The sequence below is a fragment of the Gossypium hirsutum genome, chromosome D07 (assembly GCF_007990345.1).
Source record: "Gossypium hirsutum isolate 1008001.06 chromosome D07, Gossypium_hirsutum_v2.1, whole genome shotgun sequence".
NCBI lineage: Eukaryota > Viridiplantae > Streptophyta > Magnoliopsida > Malvales > Malvaceae > Gossypium > Gossypium hirsutum.
Genome location: NC_053443.1, coordinates 31,081,782 through 31,102,768, shown reverse-complemented (window position 1 = coordinate 31,102,768; position 20,987 = coordinate 31,081,782). Strand labels below are relative to the sequence as shown.

General features: G+C 32.9%; 1 protein-coding gene across 1 annotated transcript; it reads right to left on the bottom strand.

Moving 5' to 3' along the window:
• Positions 1-13,964: 13,964 nt before the first annotated feature.
• On the bottom strand, positions 13,965-16,422 carry LOC107954686 (protein WHAT'S THIS FACTOR 1 homolog, chloroplastic). Its single transcript, XM_016890316.2, has one exon. It carries the CDS (start codon positions 16,238-16,240, stop codon positions 14,993-14,995), a length of 1,248 nt encoding a protein of 415 aa, XP_016745805.1. The 5' UTR covers positions 16,241-16,422; the 3' UTR covers positions 13,965-14,992.
• Positions 16,423-20,987: the final 4,565 nt, after the last annotated feature.

Here is a 20,987-nt window from a genome sequence, read left to right as displayed (position 1 = left end):
GTGTTCTCCAAAATTGACATGTGTTTTGGGTATTATCAGTTAGGGTTAAGGAGGCTGATGTGCATAAGACGACATTTAAGACTCGTTATGGCCACTACGAGTTTCTAGTGATGCCTTGGACTGACTAATACACCAGAAGCTTTCATGGATCTGATGAACTGAGTGTTTCAGCCCTACCTAGATTGGTTTGTAGTGGTGTTCATCGATGACATATTGGTTTATTCAAGGACTAAGGATGAGCATGACGAGCACCTTAGGTTTGTTCTTCAAATTTTAAGGGAAAAGCAGCTCTATGCTAAGTTTAGCAAGTGTGAGTTCTAGTCACGTGAAGTAACATTTCTAGGTCATGTGGTGTCTGCTGAGGGGATTCGAGTCGATCCTCAAAAAATTGAGGTTGTATTGGACTGGAAGCAGCTTAAGAATGTGTCTGAGATTCGTAACTTTTTGGGGATGGCAAGTTATTATCGACGGTTTGTAGAAGGATTTTCACTGATTGCAGTACCCTTGACTAAGCTGTTATGTAAAGGTGTACCATTTGACTAGACTAATGAGTAGCAAGAGAGCTTTGAGAAGTTTAAGACTGTACTGACTAAGGCTCCTGTTTTGCTACAGCTTGAATTTAGAAAGGAGTTCACAGTTTATAGTGATGCATCACATGTCGATTTGGGATGTGTGTTGATGCAGGATGGTAAGGTGGTTGCCTATGTGTCTCGTCAGCTTAAGGCACACGAGGTGAACTATCCAACGCACGATTTAGAGTTGGCCGTCATAGTCTTTGCATTAAAAATCTGGAGGCATTATTTGTAAGGTGAGAAGTGTATTATCTACATTGATTATAAAAGCCTCAAGTATCTCCTCACTAAGAAGGAGTTAAATCTTAGGCAACGTAGATGGGTTGAGCTACTTAAAGATTATGATTGTACCATTGAGTACCATCTCGGCAAGGCTAATGTGGTGGCCGATGTGTTGAGCTGTAGGGTTATGACCGATCTGAGAGTGATGTTCACTTGACTTAGCTTATTCGATGATGAAAGTCTTTTGGCAGAAATTCAGGTCAAATCGACATGGATTGAATAGATTCGAGGTAAACAGTTAGGGGGTAAGTCTCTCAAGTTACATTTTCGTGAGGTTGAGAATAATGGCACTACTGATTTGGGGATAAACAATAATGGGGTACTTTGTTTCCGCAGTCAGATTTGTGTACCGAATGATGAGGATTTAAGGCAATCGATTCTGAGAAAGGTGCATGGTAGTCCCTATACTATGCATCCCAGGGGGAACAAGATGTACAAAGATCTTCGAGAATTGTACTGGTGGCCAGGGTTGAAGCATGACTTACCGACTTCGTTGCTCACTGTTTAACTTGTCAGCAGGTTAAGTCTGAGCATCAGTTACCTTCGGGTTTACTGCAGTCGGTTAATATACAGTTATGAAAATGGGAGCGAGTAACGATAAACTTCGTTAGTGGGTTGCCTCTAACACCCACTAAAAAGGATTTTGTTTGGGTCATCGTGGATCGGTTGACCAAGTCTGCTCACTTCATCCCGGTAAGGACAGAATTTTCTCTTAAGAAATTAGCTAAGCTCTACATATCAGAAATAGTGAGACTGTATGGGGTACCTATCTCGATTATTTACAATCGAGATCATCGTTTCACGTCTTAGTGCTGGAAGAAGCTTCATGAGGCTTTGCGTTCAAGATTAGACTTCAGTACTGCTTTTCATCCTCAGACAGATGGTCAGTCGGAGAGGGTGATTCGGATACTAGACGACATGTTGAGGAGTTGTGCTACTGATTTCTGAGGTAGTTGGAAGAACTACTTGCCGTTAGCGAAATTTGCCTACAATAATAGCTTTCAGTCTAGCATCTAGAAGGCACCTTATGAGGCACTGTACGGTCGTAAGTGTCGCACTCCTTTATGTTGGACTGAGTTGGGCAAGCGACGTGTTCTGGGTCCTAAGTTGGTCTCTAAGATAGAGGATAATGTTAGATTGATTTGGGATCGTTTGAAAGCGGCTTCTGATAGGCAGAAATCGTATGCGGATTTGAAGAGGCGTGAGATCGAGTATTCTGTGGGGGACTTAGTTTTTCTCATGGTATTGACATGGAAAAAGGTCCTGAGGTTCAGTCGCAAGGGCAAGCTGAGCCCTCGGTTTATTAGACCTTACCGCATTTTGAAACGTATGGGACTTGTCGATTATCAGTTGGAGTTACCTCCGGAGTTGGACTGCATTCATGATGTTTTTCACCTCTCGATGTTGAGGTGCTACCGCTCTAATCCCACGCATGTTGTTTCTGTTGAGGAGATTGAGGTTAGGCCAGACTTGACCTTCGAGAAGGAGCTGGTTCAAATTCTAGAGCATGATGTAAAGGTCTTTCAGAAAAAGTCTATTCCTTTAGTGAAAGTTCTGTTGCATAATCATAGTACTGAGAAGGCCACGTGGGAGCCTGAGGATGCGATGCATCAGCAATATCCTCATCTGTTCTGATCAGGTAAAATTTTGGTGACGAAATTTTTTTAAGGGGGTAGAGTTGTAACGCCCTAAACTTTCTAATTTCATTATTGTAAAAATATGACACAAATATCTGTCAGCTTTAGTGGTTATGTGTTCTAGGTGTGTTTAGGAGGTCCCAAGTTCAAGCCTTCGCTTGCGCAAATTTTGGTATTTTGAATGAATTAGGCCTTACTTTTGTTCAGTAGTCTTTTATTTGATTATTGGGTAAATTACATCAGAATAGGCCTGCTGGTTTGGTGGCTAAATGGTGTATTATTATGGTGAAGGTCTTGTGTTTGAATCCCTATACAGGTAAGGGTATTATTTTTTGTTTTTTGCTCAGATTTCGAGATAGAGTTGTGTAATAAGGGGATTCTGAGTAGTGGATGTGTAGTGGGAATTAAAGGAGAAGATTAAGAGATTTTAGGGGTTATCAGGTTTTAATTTAGTTTTTTCCCATAACCGAATTTTGACTCTCTTTTTCAAAAAAAATTCTGCCGTCTATTCTTCTCTCTCTCCTGTTGCCAAGAATTTCTAAGTTTTTCCATCTTTCTCTTCTTTTTCTTCTTCTTGATTTTTCCCTAATCCATTTATTTTCCTTCATTTTTGCACGTGGTTAGTGCTCGCTTAGTTTCGGTAAGTGTTTCTCTTTATTTCTGTCATGAATCTCTTAACGACTGAAGTGGTACTATTTTTTCTCTAAGATTTGGGTGTAGGGGGAGGCTCGAACTAGTGAATTCGATGTTCTCGTCTTAACAATAGTTAAACAGAGGGTTATCGTTGGTGGTAAGTAGAGTTTTTGTTCGTTCTTGGTTGTCAATTCGCTTGTAAATCCGTTAAATTGATGTTGAGTATCTTGATTATAGGCTTTTGAGTGCTCGGGGACTGTTTTAGCATCAAACAAAACCAGGTGTGTACCCGAAACGCAAAAAAAAAATGAATTCGGCGAAAAGCTGAAATTACTTGCTGTTTGGATAGCAGCAGTAGGCTAATTTTGAAAAATCACCATCAATTATGGAAATCGAATTAGAGGATGAAAAAAATATGGAATTAAATCTTATTGGGTTTATTTTCTCATAGAATAAACGGTGTAAGTAATGTAATTGTAAATCATGACGTCTAATAAACTTTGTGAGACAAAGTCAGATTGAATTCGGGTTCCCCTATTCTGACTTTGGAAAATCATCAAAAATTGGAGAAAAATAATTAGGGGTTAAAATTTACATGTTTAAATTATTAATGAGTCTATTTTCAATAGAAATAAATACAAACATCATCCAAATTTTGTACTAAGAGATAATTAATTTTTAGCAAAGAAGGGACGAAGCTGTCAGACAGCAGAATACGGGTAAGTTTGAAGATTTTACTGTACTTATTGGCTGAACCAAAAACTCTGAAAATTTTATGGTAGAAAAGTATTTGAGTGTAGTTTCAAAGACATCAAGCAGATCTTAATTTGGAATTCTGTAGCTCAAGATATAAATAATTTAGTAATAGTGACTCAAGTAGACAACTTTGAAGGAACATATGAGTAAATAGTGAAAACACATATGAATAATTAACTAGCACGGGTTACATTAAAAATGGATCACTTCGCCAAGGCCAATTTGGGCCAAATGGGCCACATAGGCGCGTGAGACCATTTTTTTGGAAAGTTCTGTAAGGTTGCATGGGTCACCCAAGTCGACTATAGACCTACTGTAGGATCGGTAAGCTTTACTTAAACCCCTATATGTGTGATCTATCTGTCTGATTTCTATACTGAGCATGACTTATGATATCTGAATTTGTGTACTATTAATTGCATAATTGCATGACATATTTTGTATGTTGCATTGCATCGGGGTGGGTTGATGATATTTGGAAGAAGTGTCTGAAAGGCTATTAAGCCTTTTATTTGGCAGCTCAGCTGCAACCTTCTGATTATGTGCCGCATTTCAGTACAGCATGGTGTGTAGGGATGGGTGGGTTGATTTAATCCCCACATGGTGTGTAGGGTTGAACGGAGATGGTATGTAGAGACTGGTCGGTAGGATTCTGATTTACTGTATTTGTATTCTGTATCTGATATAGGCCAAGGCCATAATGTATTTCTGAGACTGGATGTGAATGGGCTAAGGCCCAAACTAATTTTGTGATGGGCACGGGCCTTAGACTGTATCTAACTGAATTATGTTAATTATCTGTATGCATGTTTTCTGTGGGGATTACACACTGAGTTTGTAAAAACTCACCCTTTCTCTGTTTAATCTGTACAGGTAATCCTTAGACTTGACGGGTCGGTGCCGTGGAGGACTCGACGGTGGCCACACGTAAATTTTAGACTATTTTCTGTTAATGCCTAGAATTTATTACTTATTTGGGGTTTTTGATGTATCTTCTGGACTATGGACTAGTTGGCTTTAAATTTGGGACTTTATATTGTTTTTATGAATTTTTTTAAAAACTGCAACTCCACAAAATACGATTTTTTTTCTAAAAATTAAGGTTTTTCGTAAATAGAAATGATTTTCCCTAAATTAATTGGTTACAAAAGCTTCCGCTAAGAGACAAGTTTTAAAGCAAATCAACTAGTTTTTTAATTAAATAAAAGCTAACTTACTGTAACGGTTTTTAAACTCAACAATCTTGTCTTCAAATCCCTTTCCTTGTGACATCGCCAGATTCGGCCATAACGTCTAGGCCGGTTTGGGGTGTTACAGTGGAATCAATTTTGTGGTGCACGATCACTGCCTGAAGAGGAATTAGTACGAGAATTCTACACCAATTTAATTGTGTCAGACGCTTCTGAAGTATTTGTTTGTAAAAAGAAGGTACCCCTTACATCTAAATCCATTAATAGTTTGTTTAATTTTCCTGATGTTGAAGAAGATGAATACTCTACCATGATGATAAATATCAATTGAGATTTTCTTCAACGAGTACTTAACATTGTTTTAAATCCAGGATCCCAATGAACCATAAGAAAATATGGCAATCACTTTTGCCGAAGGGAGTACTTAAAACCAGTGGCTAAGGTATGGTTCTACTTTATATGATATAGCTTCATGCCTATCTCACATAGTTCTACCATCTCGATGGAACGAATGCTTTTGTTATATGCAATTATGATAGAAAAGTCAATTAATGTGGGAAAAATTATTCTTAAGGAAATCCAAGATTGTGCTAAGAAAAAAGTAGGAAGTGCTTACTTTCCATCATTGATTACTTCACTCTATTTACGAGCTCAAGTTCATTCAAAAGCGAACTTGAAAGGTCGTTATGTTCAAGGCTGCATAACAAGACACAATCTTGAAAGGTTAGTAGAGAATGTTGAACAGTTGCATCAGACTGAGCCAGACAAACTAGAATCTGACGAGTCATCAACCGAATCTAAACCAAAAGCTGACTCAGTAACTGAATCAAGAAAAGTAGAATCTGAAGGCAAATTGAACAACCCTTGTAACAGCTCGATTTTGACCCTAATCGGACAAAGTGGTTTCGGGACCACAAATCTGAGTCAGAAAAAAAATTTAAATTATTTTGGTATTTGCAATATGTGAATAACTATGTGTGAAAATTTCGTATGAAAATTTGATCGTTTAAGTGCTCAATTTGATAAAAAGGGTTTAATCGTGTAAAATGAAAATTTAGGGATTTAATTTAAAATCATCTAATTGTTGTTGTCTATTAAATTGGGAGGCTTAAAGGTGCAATTTAACCACTATATAGATAGTAGACAGTTAAAGTCAAGACTAACCTTAATGTATATATATTTTATATTTAGTAAGTAAGGTTAATTAAGTAAATAGACATATATTATAATATATGTTAATTAAAATTAAACTAAAATTCCTATGTTATCATCTTCTCCAAGTCGAATGTTAAGCAAAAAGAAACTCAACTATGGCTTTCTAAAGTTCGGCACTTTCATAGCTTGATTAAGGTTAGTTTTGTTTCGGTTTTTGATAATTTTTACGTTTTTGAGATCGTTGCTTTGTGTACTACAAGACCCATGCTTTAATTTTTGAATTTGGTGTTGATTTTGTGATATGTCATTGATGAATGTTTAAGCTTTGTGATAGTTGATGATGAAATATGTAAGATATGTGAAAGATTAACATGTTTTGTCTTTGAATTTTTGGTGAAATTGAGAATTTAGGGTTAAATTATGAAATTAAAATTTTGAGGGACTAAAATGTGAAATAAATGAAATGTGTGGACTTGTATGAACACAAGGAACATTCGGCCCTTGTATGGTGTGGACAAATTTTGTGTATTTTGTGTTTTATGCAATAGGGACTAAATTGAAAAAAGTGTAAATGTCAGGGGAAAAATGGTAATTTTCCCATTTATGTGTTTTTGGACTAAATTGAATGTAATAATATTTAAACTAGCTCATTTTGAATATATTTAAATCAAGAACCAAATAAATCGGAGTTGGATCGGGGAAAAGCTAAAGTCGTCGACTAATCGTCCAATTTCGATTTTACACTGTCCAAGGTAAGTCTATTAGCAATTTAATGTTATTAAATCAACATATATACATGTATATTTATTGTATTCTTAATGAGCTGCGATAAAAAGTATATAGAATGAATTTAATTAAAGTGTGAATGATATATATATTGTTCGAATATATATGTATACACATATATAGGTTCTTGAATTTAGTTGAAGTATGGAAGTTATATATATATATAAGGTCCGAATATATATGTATATACTTATATAAATTTTTGGAATTGATTTAAAGGTATGTATGTTATATTTTATATGTGAGTTTTGAATATATATATATACAAGTATAAGTTTTCAAGTTGAATTAAAGATGTGAAAAACATACATGTAAATGTGTGAGGTTCGAATATAGGTGTATGTATATATATAAATTCTTGAAATGAATTTAAGGTATGAACTTTATATATATATATATGAATGTGTGTGGTTCGAATGGATATAAATGTATATACAATTACTTGAGTTGAATTAAAAGTATGAATTTTAAATACCTATATAATTCGAACATGGTTTGCAAATTTCTTGAAGTGAGGTTAATGTTACATGAATTATACATAAATGTTTCAAACATGTGTATTGCTAGTAAGAATTATATGAGGAATTATCTTCATATTTGTGATATTCAGGTTCTGTGCCTAGCAGGCTTAATGCCAGTGAATTTTTCAGACTTAATGTCTAGCAGGCTTAATGCTGGTGAGTTTTTCAGACTTAATGTCTAGCAGGCTTAATGCCGGTATTCTGAGTCAGGCTTCAAGCCTAACAGGCTATATGCTTGTGAATCATTTTAAATATGTGTTATTTATATCTTAATAGAAGTTAGTTAAGCACATTGATAAACTGTAAATAAAATACAAAAAAATGTGGTTGTATGTATTCGGTTCTCTACTTAATGTATATATGCATTCAATTATAAGTATTTGATAAATATATATGAGCATTTGATTATATACATTTAATGTGTATATGCATTCGGCTAAAAGTATTTGATAAGTACATATGCATTCGGTTATACATATATACCTTGGATGGGTATATGCATTCGAGTATAAGTGTTTGATAAATATATATTTATGCATTAGTATATATGCGTTGATGTGTACGAATTAGGTTAAATGTATTTGTCGAATATATGCATACATTCGGGTATATGCTCTTGATGTATATAAATACTCGGTTATATGCTCTTGATGTATATCAATATTCAGTTATATGCATTCGAGGAGTACATATATTTGATTGTTAATACAATGATCATAAGAAAGCAAATGTTTAAATAGTGAGCATATGTAGTAATTGCGATTAAAATAAATTTGCTTAGAAAATTATATGATTATTTGATTTATTTATGCTAAAGACTTACTAAGCTATTAATGGCTTACTGTTTGTGTTTGCTTCTGTTTATTTTGTCTTATAGATTTTTGAGGTTGTTACGAGCTCGGGAATCGTCAGTAAAGTTTATCACACTATCGACAGATAACGGTATCTTAAATTGAATTTTTTTTTTAAGTATATGACATGTATAGACTAAGACTAGTTTGAAATTGTTTATTTTGGAAGTAAATATGTATTAAAGTCATGCGAATGTGGTTTAATTAGTTTGTTTTAACCGTTTTTGGTTTGAGTGAATAATTATGCATATTTTGGTTAAGGTTTAGTATTATACGAGACATATTATATTTATGCATGGTTGTGCGGTTTGTTTGAGTTAGTTTCAGATGAATATATATAGATATATATATTATGCATATAAATGGAAGTATATATGCGAAATTTTGGAAACGTTTTACTAAATATTATAAGTAGATTGAATGAATGTTCAATTATATAAATGTTTTAGTTGTTGGAATTGAGTTTGATCAGGGTTATACAAATGGGAAGCTAAATTCATAGGACTAAAGGTTGAATTTATATGATAGTATATATGTTTAAAATGGGATATGAAATCCATTGTTATAAGGTAATGAAATGAAAAACTTTTGTAAATGTTTTTTTGTATAAATAATTATGAATATGTATATGCGGTTTTGGTATTTATATATAAACTTGATTGGTGAAAATTTGGCTTTGTGGTTTATAATATTTTGAGATTAAAATGATGTTTGACTTTGCATGTTTGGTTGGTGTATTTTATGAAGTATAAATATATTTATTTGAAGATCATATGACAAACAAAATTTCCTTTAGTAAATTAAGAGATGATAGTACATATACTTATATTTATAGGATTTGATAATCGATATAAACATATATACTTGTAACTCGCAAACATGAAAGCATAGGTTTAATATATGTTGAATATATATATGTATAAATATTTATATTCGAACATGCTTAGATAAATTGATTTTGGCTGTTTAATATGAGATGTCATCTTGTTTTAAATTGAATGGTTCACTATGTATAATTAGTTATTTTTTTATTTAGAAAAATATATTTATTTCTTTAAATCACTTTGTGAATTATGACTTTGTTTTAATTGTATTCAATTGTGCTATGTCTGTTAATACCTCGTAACCCTAATCTGGCGACGGATACGGGTTAGGGGTGTTACAACCCTGAACCAGGAATGAAACCAAATATTGTTGAACCAGTTGAGCCAAATGTTAATCTTGAGTTGACCATTCCAATGACCACTGCTTCGAACACCATTAATAAGTCAGAACTTTTAACTATGATGGATATGTGGAAATTTATGCATAACAAACAACAAGTTTAGTGGAAATATACAAAAATTATAGATGATTCCATAAGGAATACTTTTAAGAATTTCTCTAACAATTTCATTCCTGAGTTTCTAGATCATGTTTTCGAGTCATGGGAGCAAGATTCAAGGCAAAAAGAGTTCGGGAATTAGAGCAAAAAGGGGAAGGAATAAGACAAAGGGGATGATACAAATTAATAAAAGGGGGATTTCTTTTTCTTTTTTTCGTAGTATTGTTTTTAAGACATTTTTATATTTACTTTAGGAATATTTTATTTAATGCATAATAAAATTAAATAATTTTCAATTTATGAATAAACTAAGTTAATGTTTTTCCATTAATTTTGTACATGTCTAGGATTAGACTTTTTAAAAAAAGACTTAGTATTTAAGCAGTCTTCATGACTCACCTCTCTTTCGTAAAATCCCACATGGTGGATAGTTCCTATTCACTACTTTGTTATTTTGCAATGAGAACATTGCTTCTTTTTAAAAGGGGTAAGGGCCAATCTTGAATGATTTTTTAATTTTTTTTTCAATTTTCACTTATAAGTATGCTAAAATAAAGTAATGCTCATAGAAGATTTTTGTTAATAAGTTAGCTCATATGCAAGTATCATTTCTGATTTTATTTAAGTTCTTTTTATATGTTAGCTCAGTTATGATATGCTTGTATTCTTCATTAGTCTTATATAGTCTTTGCTATGAAAATTTACTTTCCTTAGAAATAGACATGCATGAAGGTTTAAGTCTTTAGAATTATCTTAGTAACTTTCTTAAGGCAAAATTCTAGTCGACAAAAGAATCTGAAAATGATATAGGCACATTTTGTTTGGATCGTTTGAGCCTTTTCAAGCCTACCATATTTATAATTAACCCTTGAAACCTTACTTTGAGCTATATGGCCTTTGTTATTTGATTTACCTATATCATAAGTCATCTTACCTTCTTTTCATTAGTTTTACCTTATCTTTGCACCAATTTTAACTTTACTTGCTTTGGTGAAAAGAAATCTTTAGGAAAAAGTTAGAATAAAGTATATGCTTAAAAACAAAACATGATCAAATGTTTATGTATGATTAAGTGTTATGATCAAAGTGTTCAGAAGCATGAGTTCAAAATTAAGTTTAGAGGTGTTAACCCAATTAATAAGGTGGATTGTGCTATAAATATCCGAGGCAAGTTTAGGGTTATTTAGCCTAAGAATCACTTCTCTATATCCCTACATTGAGCCTAACCCCATTACGACCTTATAAAAGACCTATTGATTTTAATAATTATGCCGACTACATTAGTGGAGAGAAATTACTAAGTTCAACATATGAAGACAATTAATTATATCTTAGGATCGTTTTGTCTAATTAGATAAGGAAAATCTGTCGAATGGTTGATTTTATATGACTTTGAAATGCATGCAAATTATGACTTATGATAACATTTTCTTTTACTTAATTTTGGGAATAATATTTGCATGTGAGTGACTTATCAGCAAGAAGAGTTTGTGAGCATAAATTTTTTGATGCATGGTTTTGTGAAAAGTTGATTCTACTAAAATATTGTGTAAGATTACCATAAATTTTTGCTTTGCATGAAACGTTACTCAGGAGGAGCAATGGATTAAGTTTGAGGGTGTGATAAGTCAAAATTATATAAGGTTATTTAGCACATTTTTACTTGGAATTTATGCATATCTTGAGCATTTAGATAGTTAATTATGTAATTTTAGTTCATATTAAGACATTGGGCATAATTTTAGTAAAATTTGTAATTCTACATAATTAGGTGTTAACTTTACATAATTTCACTTTATTATGCTACATGTTAAATTCTTGCTTAAATTGTTACAGTTGAACCATCGAATTGCTCAATGTTGGGAGCTATAATAAGGACACAAATGCAAGAAAGATATTTATTTCATATTATGGACGACAAGCTGATGAATTGGACTTAAAGAATTTTTTTAACCCAGCTTGGAAGACGATTTTTGAAAAGAATTAAGTCTGCCTCTAATTGGGTTGCCAAACCGTCCAATAGGGAGGAGAAGAGCCCAAATTTGACAAAGACATGAAGAGCAGCCCACAATGACTTTTGGAAAAATTATTTAAGGGTCCCTACATGTGTTAAAAATCACATAATTGCCCCAACAAGTTGTCATGGTCGCCGCCCAACCCTTCGCCTTGAATCAAGCACAAATTGAGCACAAATTAAGCAACCAACAACTCCTCATCCCACAAATCAAGACTAGTCATGCATGGGAGATTTCTAAGGGATGTGCATGTTTTTTTAGGAAACTCTCAAGCTCCACCTCACGTATAAATATCACATTCCCTTCACCTTCTAAATCATCCATCATTCTTCAATCATCACTCATTCCTCTTCTCTTTTTCTCACCTAAAGCCTTCATTCATCTTCATCTTCCCATTTTCCCTTAGCAAGCAATTCCTTAAGAGAAAAACTCTCTTGGCTGGCCACCTTGAGGAGCAATTTGCAAAGGAGCAATTACGAAAATCGGAAGAAGCCACCACGAATAGTCTTCAGGAAATTCCTAGATTCATATTAGAGTTTCTTTTTCCTTTATCTTTAATTTGTTTTTAGTTTATAAACATGTTTGCAAATTGTTTGATTGTTTTTCCATTAATGATAATGGCTTAAATTATTTCAGCTAGAATAATTGCGATGCTTTGATTAAATTCATTCAATTCATGTTTTTATTGTTCTGTGCCTCAGTTGTTCATGCTTCCGATTAAAATCATTCATATTATTCATACATTAAAATATGTTCAAATGCATTAGAATTAGTTACTTAATCCAAACCAGATGGTGATTAATAGACACAATAATTGGAAGGTGCATGCTTAATTTATATCTGACCTAGAATAAATTAAAGGTTCGTAATGATTCCGAAAGAATACTATTACCTTGCATAACTTTAGGTTTATGCGATTAACTTGTTTGAAACTGACTCAATCCCTGTTACTTCACATAAATTCTAAGAAATCCTTAGTTAAATATTGACATAGAAATATATATGTTTTCGTAAGTATAAGACTTCGAAAGAACTTATATGAGATTCTAAGTTAATGAATGATCGAGCTGCCATAGAATTTGTCCGGAACATTGTTAAACAAGATAAAGAACAAATTGAGTCGAGTGTTGTAATTGCTCTAGCTTATTCATGTTATTATTGTTAAAACTTGTGAATTGCTGCTAAACCATTTCATTGCATTTAGGTTAATTCATTTGCATATAGTTTATTAATTTAATTTTAACATCCATCGTCTCAAAATATTGTGTTTTCTTAGCCAACTTGTAAATATTAATTTTACAATTATTGATTTAAACACAGCCCCTGTAGAGACGATACTCTTTTTATTTACTTATTACTTGATAACGACTGTGTATACTTACACATTCCGTTGCGAACCGGCATACACCAAGTATATCAAAAGCTTGGAACATTAAAACTAACATTTTCTTTAAAAGTTAATACTCAAAATACATTTTTTGGAGGGCTAATTTCATAGTATATAATGTGCCACCAAAATTTTCCCGCTCCATTAGAATCTTGGTAATGATTAAGTTATGCATTCTTCTTAAAACATTAAAGCAAGGTTGAGAAGATTTTTTTTTGAAATGCAAGATGGAGTGAAATATTTATATCAATAAGTATTAAATTTCTTGAATTAAGTGGGTTGGTTGTCACAACATGCAAGTAAAAACTTAGTCTTGTAAACTGTATATTTCAATCCTTCTTTTCCTGATAGACAAGATAACTTGAATATTCAATGAACTCAGACATCCATAAATGCCAAATTAACTTTAAAATGAAAAGAAAAAAAGTAATCCAAAAATTTACTTTTGAAGAAACCTAAATTGGATTTAATTTCTTCTCTCACAATATTGAAGTAAAGAAAAAACTATTAAATCATCCTGGAACTTTGCAACTTTAGATGATTCCATGTTTCTTTTACCCTTAAGCTTTTAACTTCTACCGTTAAGCCTTCAATGTTAATCAACATTTCTTAAACTCAACACTGATATTATCTAATAAAAGAATAGAAATTACTAAAATAAATGTAATATTAATCAGTTGCCTTGTTTTTAGTCTTTGTAATGGTTGCACATTTAAAATTTTAATGGTGAAAATTGTTGAAATTAAAATAAAAAAAGTTACTCGATTTAATAAAAAATAATAATAATAACTTGTAACTTTAAATCCGGAAAACAAAAGAATTAAATTCCTAAAAATAAAAAGCGAATTCCAAATATACATAAAGTATTGGGATTTAAATCATATTTAAACTTTTTGTTTAGACATCTATTTCCTAAAGAACGAAAGTATTACATCAATTGAGGACCAAAATTCTGAAACATACAGAACGAGGAAAGCAATTGAGGACCTCAACCCCGTACAAAACAAAGGAGAAACAAGCCTCCATTGCTTGAATCAGGTCCCTGTCAATAGAATGGAAGCAAAGAGAAACCCCCATATGATCACACGACCATTTCAGTCCTCTCGGCCCTCTTAGCCATTAAGATAAGTATACCCTTTGATGCAGTGAATCTCTATGAAAATCTTTACTACTGTGACAGTGGACACATCTCCGATCTGAATCAATAAATACAATGGACACTCAACCAAAACTGAGTTCCCCCAAACTCGAGAAACAAAGTCATAGAGGAACCTGTGGAAATTGAGTCATCAAGAACTCAAAAGAGACACGGGTAGCAGCCACCTGATGCAAATCATGACCAAACTCATAAATACAACATGCCGAAATAGGTGTGATTTTCTCATGCAACTTCAACCAAAAAAGGTTTGATGCTCGGTTTCTAAGAAATTCATTATACAAGAATTGGGCTTTCCCTTTCAAAGGACCCTTTCCAAGTTCTTTTCAAGGCCGCACAAAGAAGAAGGAAGTTGCAACAAGTACTGTAAAAGTGCTAATCCATAACAAAACGTTGAAAGCTAGAATGGGGACTAACTTCTCAAAGAAAAGCTACAAAGCATGGATTCTAATCAGTCGTGAACTAGTGAAACAGCTTTTCCAAACAGAAATGAAGAGTACCAAAGACCCAATACTTTGGATAAGAAAACCAATTCATGCTCCTTGTTCTCGAAAAAGTCAAGCAACAATCTGAAGATATCCCGGACAAAAGTGCAAGGTGCCTGCATTGTAGTTCCTCTCTAAACCACTGTGTTCTATTAGATAAGTGAAATCCTCTCAAAACCAAATATAGAGCTCAGCATCATCAATAACTCAAACTCCAAGTCAAACTTTTTACCTGTTCAAACTCAGAGCTCTGCCTCTTCACAACTTTGTTCACTCAATTCCCCATTCTTTGCTGCCATCATTTCCATATCCTTCTTAACTTGTTCTCTTTCCACCCTCAACATCTCGGCTCTCTCCCTCCATCCTTCCTCCAGCAACTCAACAAACTTATCCTTTATCCCAAGTAACGGATCTTTATCAATCAACTCATCACCCTTATATGCCTCTCTCAGCACTGCAGTCTTGATCCCACCTTTCAGTGACATATAGAATATCCCTGAATGCCTCGTGAATGCACTCGAAAAAGCATTCGAAAACCTGTAGTCATTGGTAAACTTCCCCAATATCGGCACAGGAACCCGCTTCAACAATGACAGGGAAAGCAGCTCATGCAAAACTGCCACCATCCTCTTCTCCATTTCTCGTGAGGCTTGGTCCAAATGTGACACATCCTCATATGGAGAAATATAATCTAACTCCAACCAATCCCTAACCCATTCTCTCATTTCTTTCCTAAGAGAAAACCCCGGTGGTAACTTATAGTTAAAATTTGGCCTAACTCGAATCCCTGTTAACTGGGATTCCTCTTCTGCTCTTTGCTCGATAACAGATTTAGCGAACTCAGGATGCCACTCAACCAATTCCAGAAACGATTGCCCCTCTCCAGGGGACCCTGTTAACCTAAAGTAATTCGAATACTTGGGCACTAAGTTAACCAAAAAATCATTTGGCAAACCAAATTCCCTCTTCACATGAACCAATTTATCCACACTAATCACCTTATATCTAGACATCATCAACAACTTACAAAGCTTAGAAACAACCAACTCCTCATTTTCATCATAAATCCGTTTTTCTTCTTCTAGGAAATTCCTCAGCCTGTTACTAGGCCGCAAAAACGGGACAAGATTGGATTTTGGTCTAATCCGATCATAGTATGTATCGAAAAGACCCGGGTTATTGTTAATGAAGGTTTTAACTCCGACATTAAGGCGTAACCTCTTCCGCCTTTTGTCTAAGTAGCGGAGTGGGATGGCTTGACCCGGTTCCTTTAGGACTTGCTTGACGACCCGGGCACAGAGCTTGTATCGTTTATCGTTTTCAATGGCTTTATCTAATGTCCAATCTTTTCTCCAAACAACTTTGAGGCTTGAAATGGGGTTAAATTGGAGGGTGAACTTAGGGTTTAAGAAAGATTTGAAGTTAAGCTTAAGGTTGGAAATGGAAGAAAAACTGGTTTGGGATTTGAAGAGAATACCTGGAATAATCATCGAGGGAGAAAGGAAACCCCAAAGCAATTGATCAGACTAAAACATTGAAATGATTCTTGGAATTCTCAGTAGGAAGTTGGGTGCAAAGCAGAATTTGTGAATAGTAGAATTTAGGGTTTAGGGGGTGAAGTAAAGTAATGAAAACAGTTAACAAGAGGCAAGCCCAATAGGACCTGATGGACTACTCTGAAATGGATAAAGAAGATACGCTTTCTAACCCTAATAATATAAAAATAATAATTTTTTTTACTGAAATAGGATAGAAAATTTATTTACAAAAATAGGCAAAATAGATTGTCAATTGGCGACATTATCTTCATCGGCCACCAATCATTATTGAAATAATTGAAAAGTAAAAAAAATAATACTTTTTTGGTGTCGCTTGAGAAATCGATAGCACTAGTATGTATTGCCTAAAAAATATCCGTATTTTTTATGAATATCAAGTTAAGAAAATATTTTTTTAATGGTACCGTTAATATGTCAGTGGGCACTAGTTGAAAATTTAGAATAAAAATTTTAAAGTAGATAAATTAAAAAAATAAAAAAAGGCTGAAAATGGAGAAATTAAGATGAAACAGTGACCGATCAATCACGATTTATGCTTAATTTCCCTTTTTTTCTTTTTTTTTATCTGTTGTTGTTATTGAATTTTAAATTTATTTTGTGTTTAAATTTTTAGTATAAAAGGGGGGTTTGGTCCCCCAACACCCACACATGGTAAAAAAAATGTCCCCACAGCCCACAAAAAAAAGGGTTAGAAAAAAAATTTGAGTGTTTGTTTGGCGGTTTGAGGAGAAAAAATTAAGGAATATTAAGGTGTGTTAATTATTTTTTGTAATATTAAATTTGCAAAAAGAAGTATTATTTATATTTTAGATTAGATTATTATTAAATTAGATTTGTGTTAAAGGTTTATTGATATATTATTAGATTAGATTATTATTATTAAGGTATGTTAATTTTTAATATTATAATTTTTTGAATTATTAGAATTGTGTTAAAAGTAATATTAAGATAATTTTAGTAGTGTATTTTTTTTATATATTGTAATAATAATTTTTATATTTTAAGATATAGCATTTAATATTATATTTTTGTTTGAATTATTAGAATTGCGTTAAAAGTAATATTAAGATAATTTTGGTAGTGTATGGTTTTTTATATTCTAATAATAATTTGTATATTTTAAGATATAACATTCAACATTATATTTTTGTTTGAATTATTATATTTGTGTTAAAAGTAACATTAAGATAATTTTGGTAGTGTATGTCTTTTTTTTTTGTAATAATAACTTGTATATTTTAAGATATAACATTCAACATTATATTTTTGTTTGAATGATTAGATTTGTGTTAAAAGTAATATTAAGATTGGTTTGACTATTGTATATATTTTTTATATTGTAATAATAATTTTAGATTTTAATATTAAGATATAATTTGTATTTAAAAAATGTATATAAAAATTTAATTACGAAAATGGGTTAGGAAAAAAATAATTTTTGTTATTTCTATATTGTTTATTTGGTCAGTCGACGATTTGAATTTTTATTGTTTTTGCAGATATCGAAATGGGTTCTTTGATAAGAGCAAACAATCACACAATAAAGATGATTGATGTGTTGGTAAAAAAATGTGTTATTTTGTATTCACGAGTATATATATAAAGTTGCACGTAATTTTTTTTTAATTGGAAGATTTTAACTAATGTAATAATTTAATATGGTTAGGGAGAGTATCACATGTTGAGGGTGCGTGTCCATGGTTCAAGCTACCAGTCGGACGAACAGATTATGCCCTACCTAAATGTTTTTGGATTTGGATCAGCGACATTGATCCGGATGTTTGAGTTGAGGGCAGACATAATATCCACATTGGTTGAGTGGTGGCGCCTAGAGATGTACACATTTCATTTGTCGTGTGGGGAATGCATCATCACACTAGAAGATGAAGTAATGCAACTAGGGCTCCCCGTTGACAGTGATGCGGTCGTCAGTTCAAGCAAAGTGTTTGAACATGCGACGTTCTACTATGACTTGCTTGGAGATTCACCTGATGATGGTGAAGCTGTTTTATTAACCAATTTGTTTGAAAACAAATCAATTTATTACGATTAATATACTTTGTATTATTGTCCTCAAATGGTTTTTGCAGGCAAAGCAAAATGAAAGCAAATGTTGCTCATTGGTTATCTAATGTTTAATTAATACTAAATGGTATTACATATCATAAAACGAAAAGATAGGTTGGATTAGTAGACGAAACTAAACATGTCCTTAGTTTAATCAGAAATGATAGAACTGATTAAAAGACTAATATGTCTTCTATCAAGTCTAATTGGGGAAATGTCTTGTCTTGGGCACTGAAGCGGATGACTCCCAGAAGATAGACACATATATGTGACTAACTGAACTGACAGTACATCGGATAGGACCTAAGCAGAATAGATTCTAAATTTTTTTATAGATTTATTCACTTATGACGTTTATAGTGTAGCATACCTAAATCCTAAGTGGATGGCGGACTATGTATGCGTGACTCGTACACTTTGATGTAAGTAAAAACTTGAGTTCAAATAGATAAGGAACCAAAAGTTGATGTGTTGGGTGTACGACTTTTGTAGTATGTAGTGTCATTCACAACAGTGGAATTCATAGCCCAAAACATAGGTAAATGATATCCTCTCATTGGCATTACATGGTTGATGAAAAGTAAACGTGGTTACGGGTCATCCGTCTTTATGATAGATGACTTTATCACTAATTATAGTGATTGACTTTTCATAAAGGAAGATTTAATGATTACCATGAGATAAAATAGAATTATATTAGAAGAACGGATATTATCCCAAAGAGATCAATGATATACTATGAGGGTAACACACTAATGATAAGGTCATTGGACAAGCGTTAAATAGTTTCTTTCCGTAATGGTATGTTGTTGGAGAGAGCTTAGTCACGATATTATAGTGAAATGACTTCATGACTAAACAAGGTTATAATTAATGGGTGAAAAGCTAGAACTTAATGATAAATCATTTGAGCTTCAACTTCATATGTCCAATCGGTCCCTCCGCTAGCTCGTTGAAACCAGAAATGAATTGCGTGTTTGAATAAAAATGAACAGAATAAAGAGAAAAAGAGAAATGGGAAACATTCAGGAATGATTATGGTTTTCTCCGAAATTGAGAAATGAAATCATTTGGAAATGAATGTAGATTTTCAAAAATAGAAATGAAAATAAAAATAGAAATTTGCAATCTTATATAGGATTACTTAAAAAAATGATGGAAGAATGAGTTCATGTTTTTGGACTGTTTTGAGGCCCAAAAATGAAAATAAACCATTAAGTCATAATGAACATGCTAAGGCATATTGAACGAATTTTCTCGAAATTTTGTCAGGGGTAAAATCATCAAAATTTTACTAAAACAAAATTGGGATGATAAAATTATTTAATATGTAAACATTAAAGTTTATTTTGAGAAATAGAAAAACTGAATCGGGTTGGATCACATTACTGAGTACAGGGTCAAAAAGGCTCAGAAAGTACTCGTAATTGGACCCGATATGAGAGAGGCCCAAAACCCTTCATATAACATGAAGGTGGTGGCAACCCTAGTAGAAATACAAGGGTGAATTGTTCACCCCTCTCTTACTCTAAGTAGGATGTTGTTTTTCCATTTAAAATAAATCTCTACAACTCTATAAGGGCTCCACTTTCTCTTCCTATAAATAGATGGCACCAATAGAGCTATTAACACAACTTTTGAGAGATTGTTATTCTGTCGAAAAATAAAGAATTTATTCTCAACTTATAAACATATTTTTTAAAATAACAATTTTACCGGTTTCTATTAAAGAAGAGAGAATTTCCATTTTCACCCCTAAAAGGAAATTTTTTTCTAGTTTTGTGTTTTGATTCAATTGGTTTGAGCCTACACTTGTAGCAGTTCATGGTACGAGAATAGCGGAGAAGATCATTTGGTTGAAAGCCGAAAAGCATCAAGAATCCGCTTATCCAAAAACACAAGTACGAATTCGGTTAAGGTTGATTCACAAACCGAGTCGATTTTTAAAATTTTAATTTTTCACCATGCAAGAAAACCATTTTCAAACCGGGTTTTTTTTCCAACAGAAGCGACTTTTACAAGTTTGAAATTTTCTTGGTTAAAGATAAATTTCGAAACTTTATCGAGTAATATGATTGAGTGGGAGAAGATGTGCACTTCTCGGGCATATATACTACAGGTTACAAAGGGCTACTTATGTCGGACGCCAATAGTAATAAAGTTCACTTGATGTACTTGTCTCTATTATCTGATTTGCGAGCTGCCCATTCGTACAGTTGGAGATCAGCAATATTAGCAATATTGTACCGTGAGCTTTTTTGGGCGAAAAAATAGTATTAACAACATTTCTAGGTGTTATACAGGATACCATTCTAGGCTCAGTGGGTCACCAAACACGTGTTCCCACTTGTAAATAGGTAAAAAAAATTTTGAAACTTGGATCAAGATTTATTGTTCGTGAAAATATGTTCTTGCAAGTTTGCTTTTTTAGATGGTATACTTGTCTGAATATTGAGAAGTCGAAAACACTTGTTTTCTATTGACAGATGATCGAGGCACACGTCGGAGAGGGTGTAATTTATTTTCATAAAATAAAATTATATTAATGTCATGTAATTACTTCATTTATTTATTTACGTTATTTTAAGTATTTTAATCATGTCACCGTAAC

What these genes read in the sequence shown, in the direction of transcription:
- LOC107954686 (XM_016890316.2), bottom strand. Translation starts at nt 16,240, where the DNA reads ATGATTATTCCAGGTATTCTCTTCAAATCCCAAACCAGTTTTTCTTCC.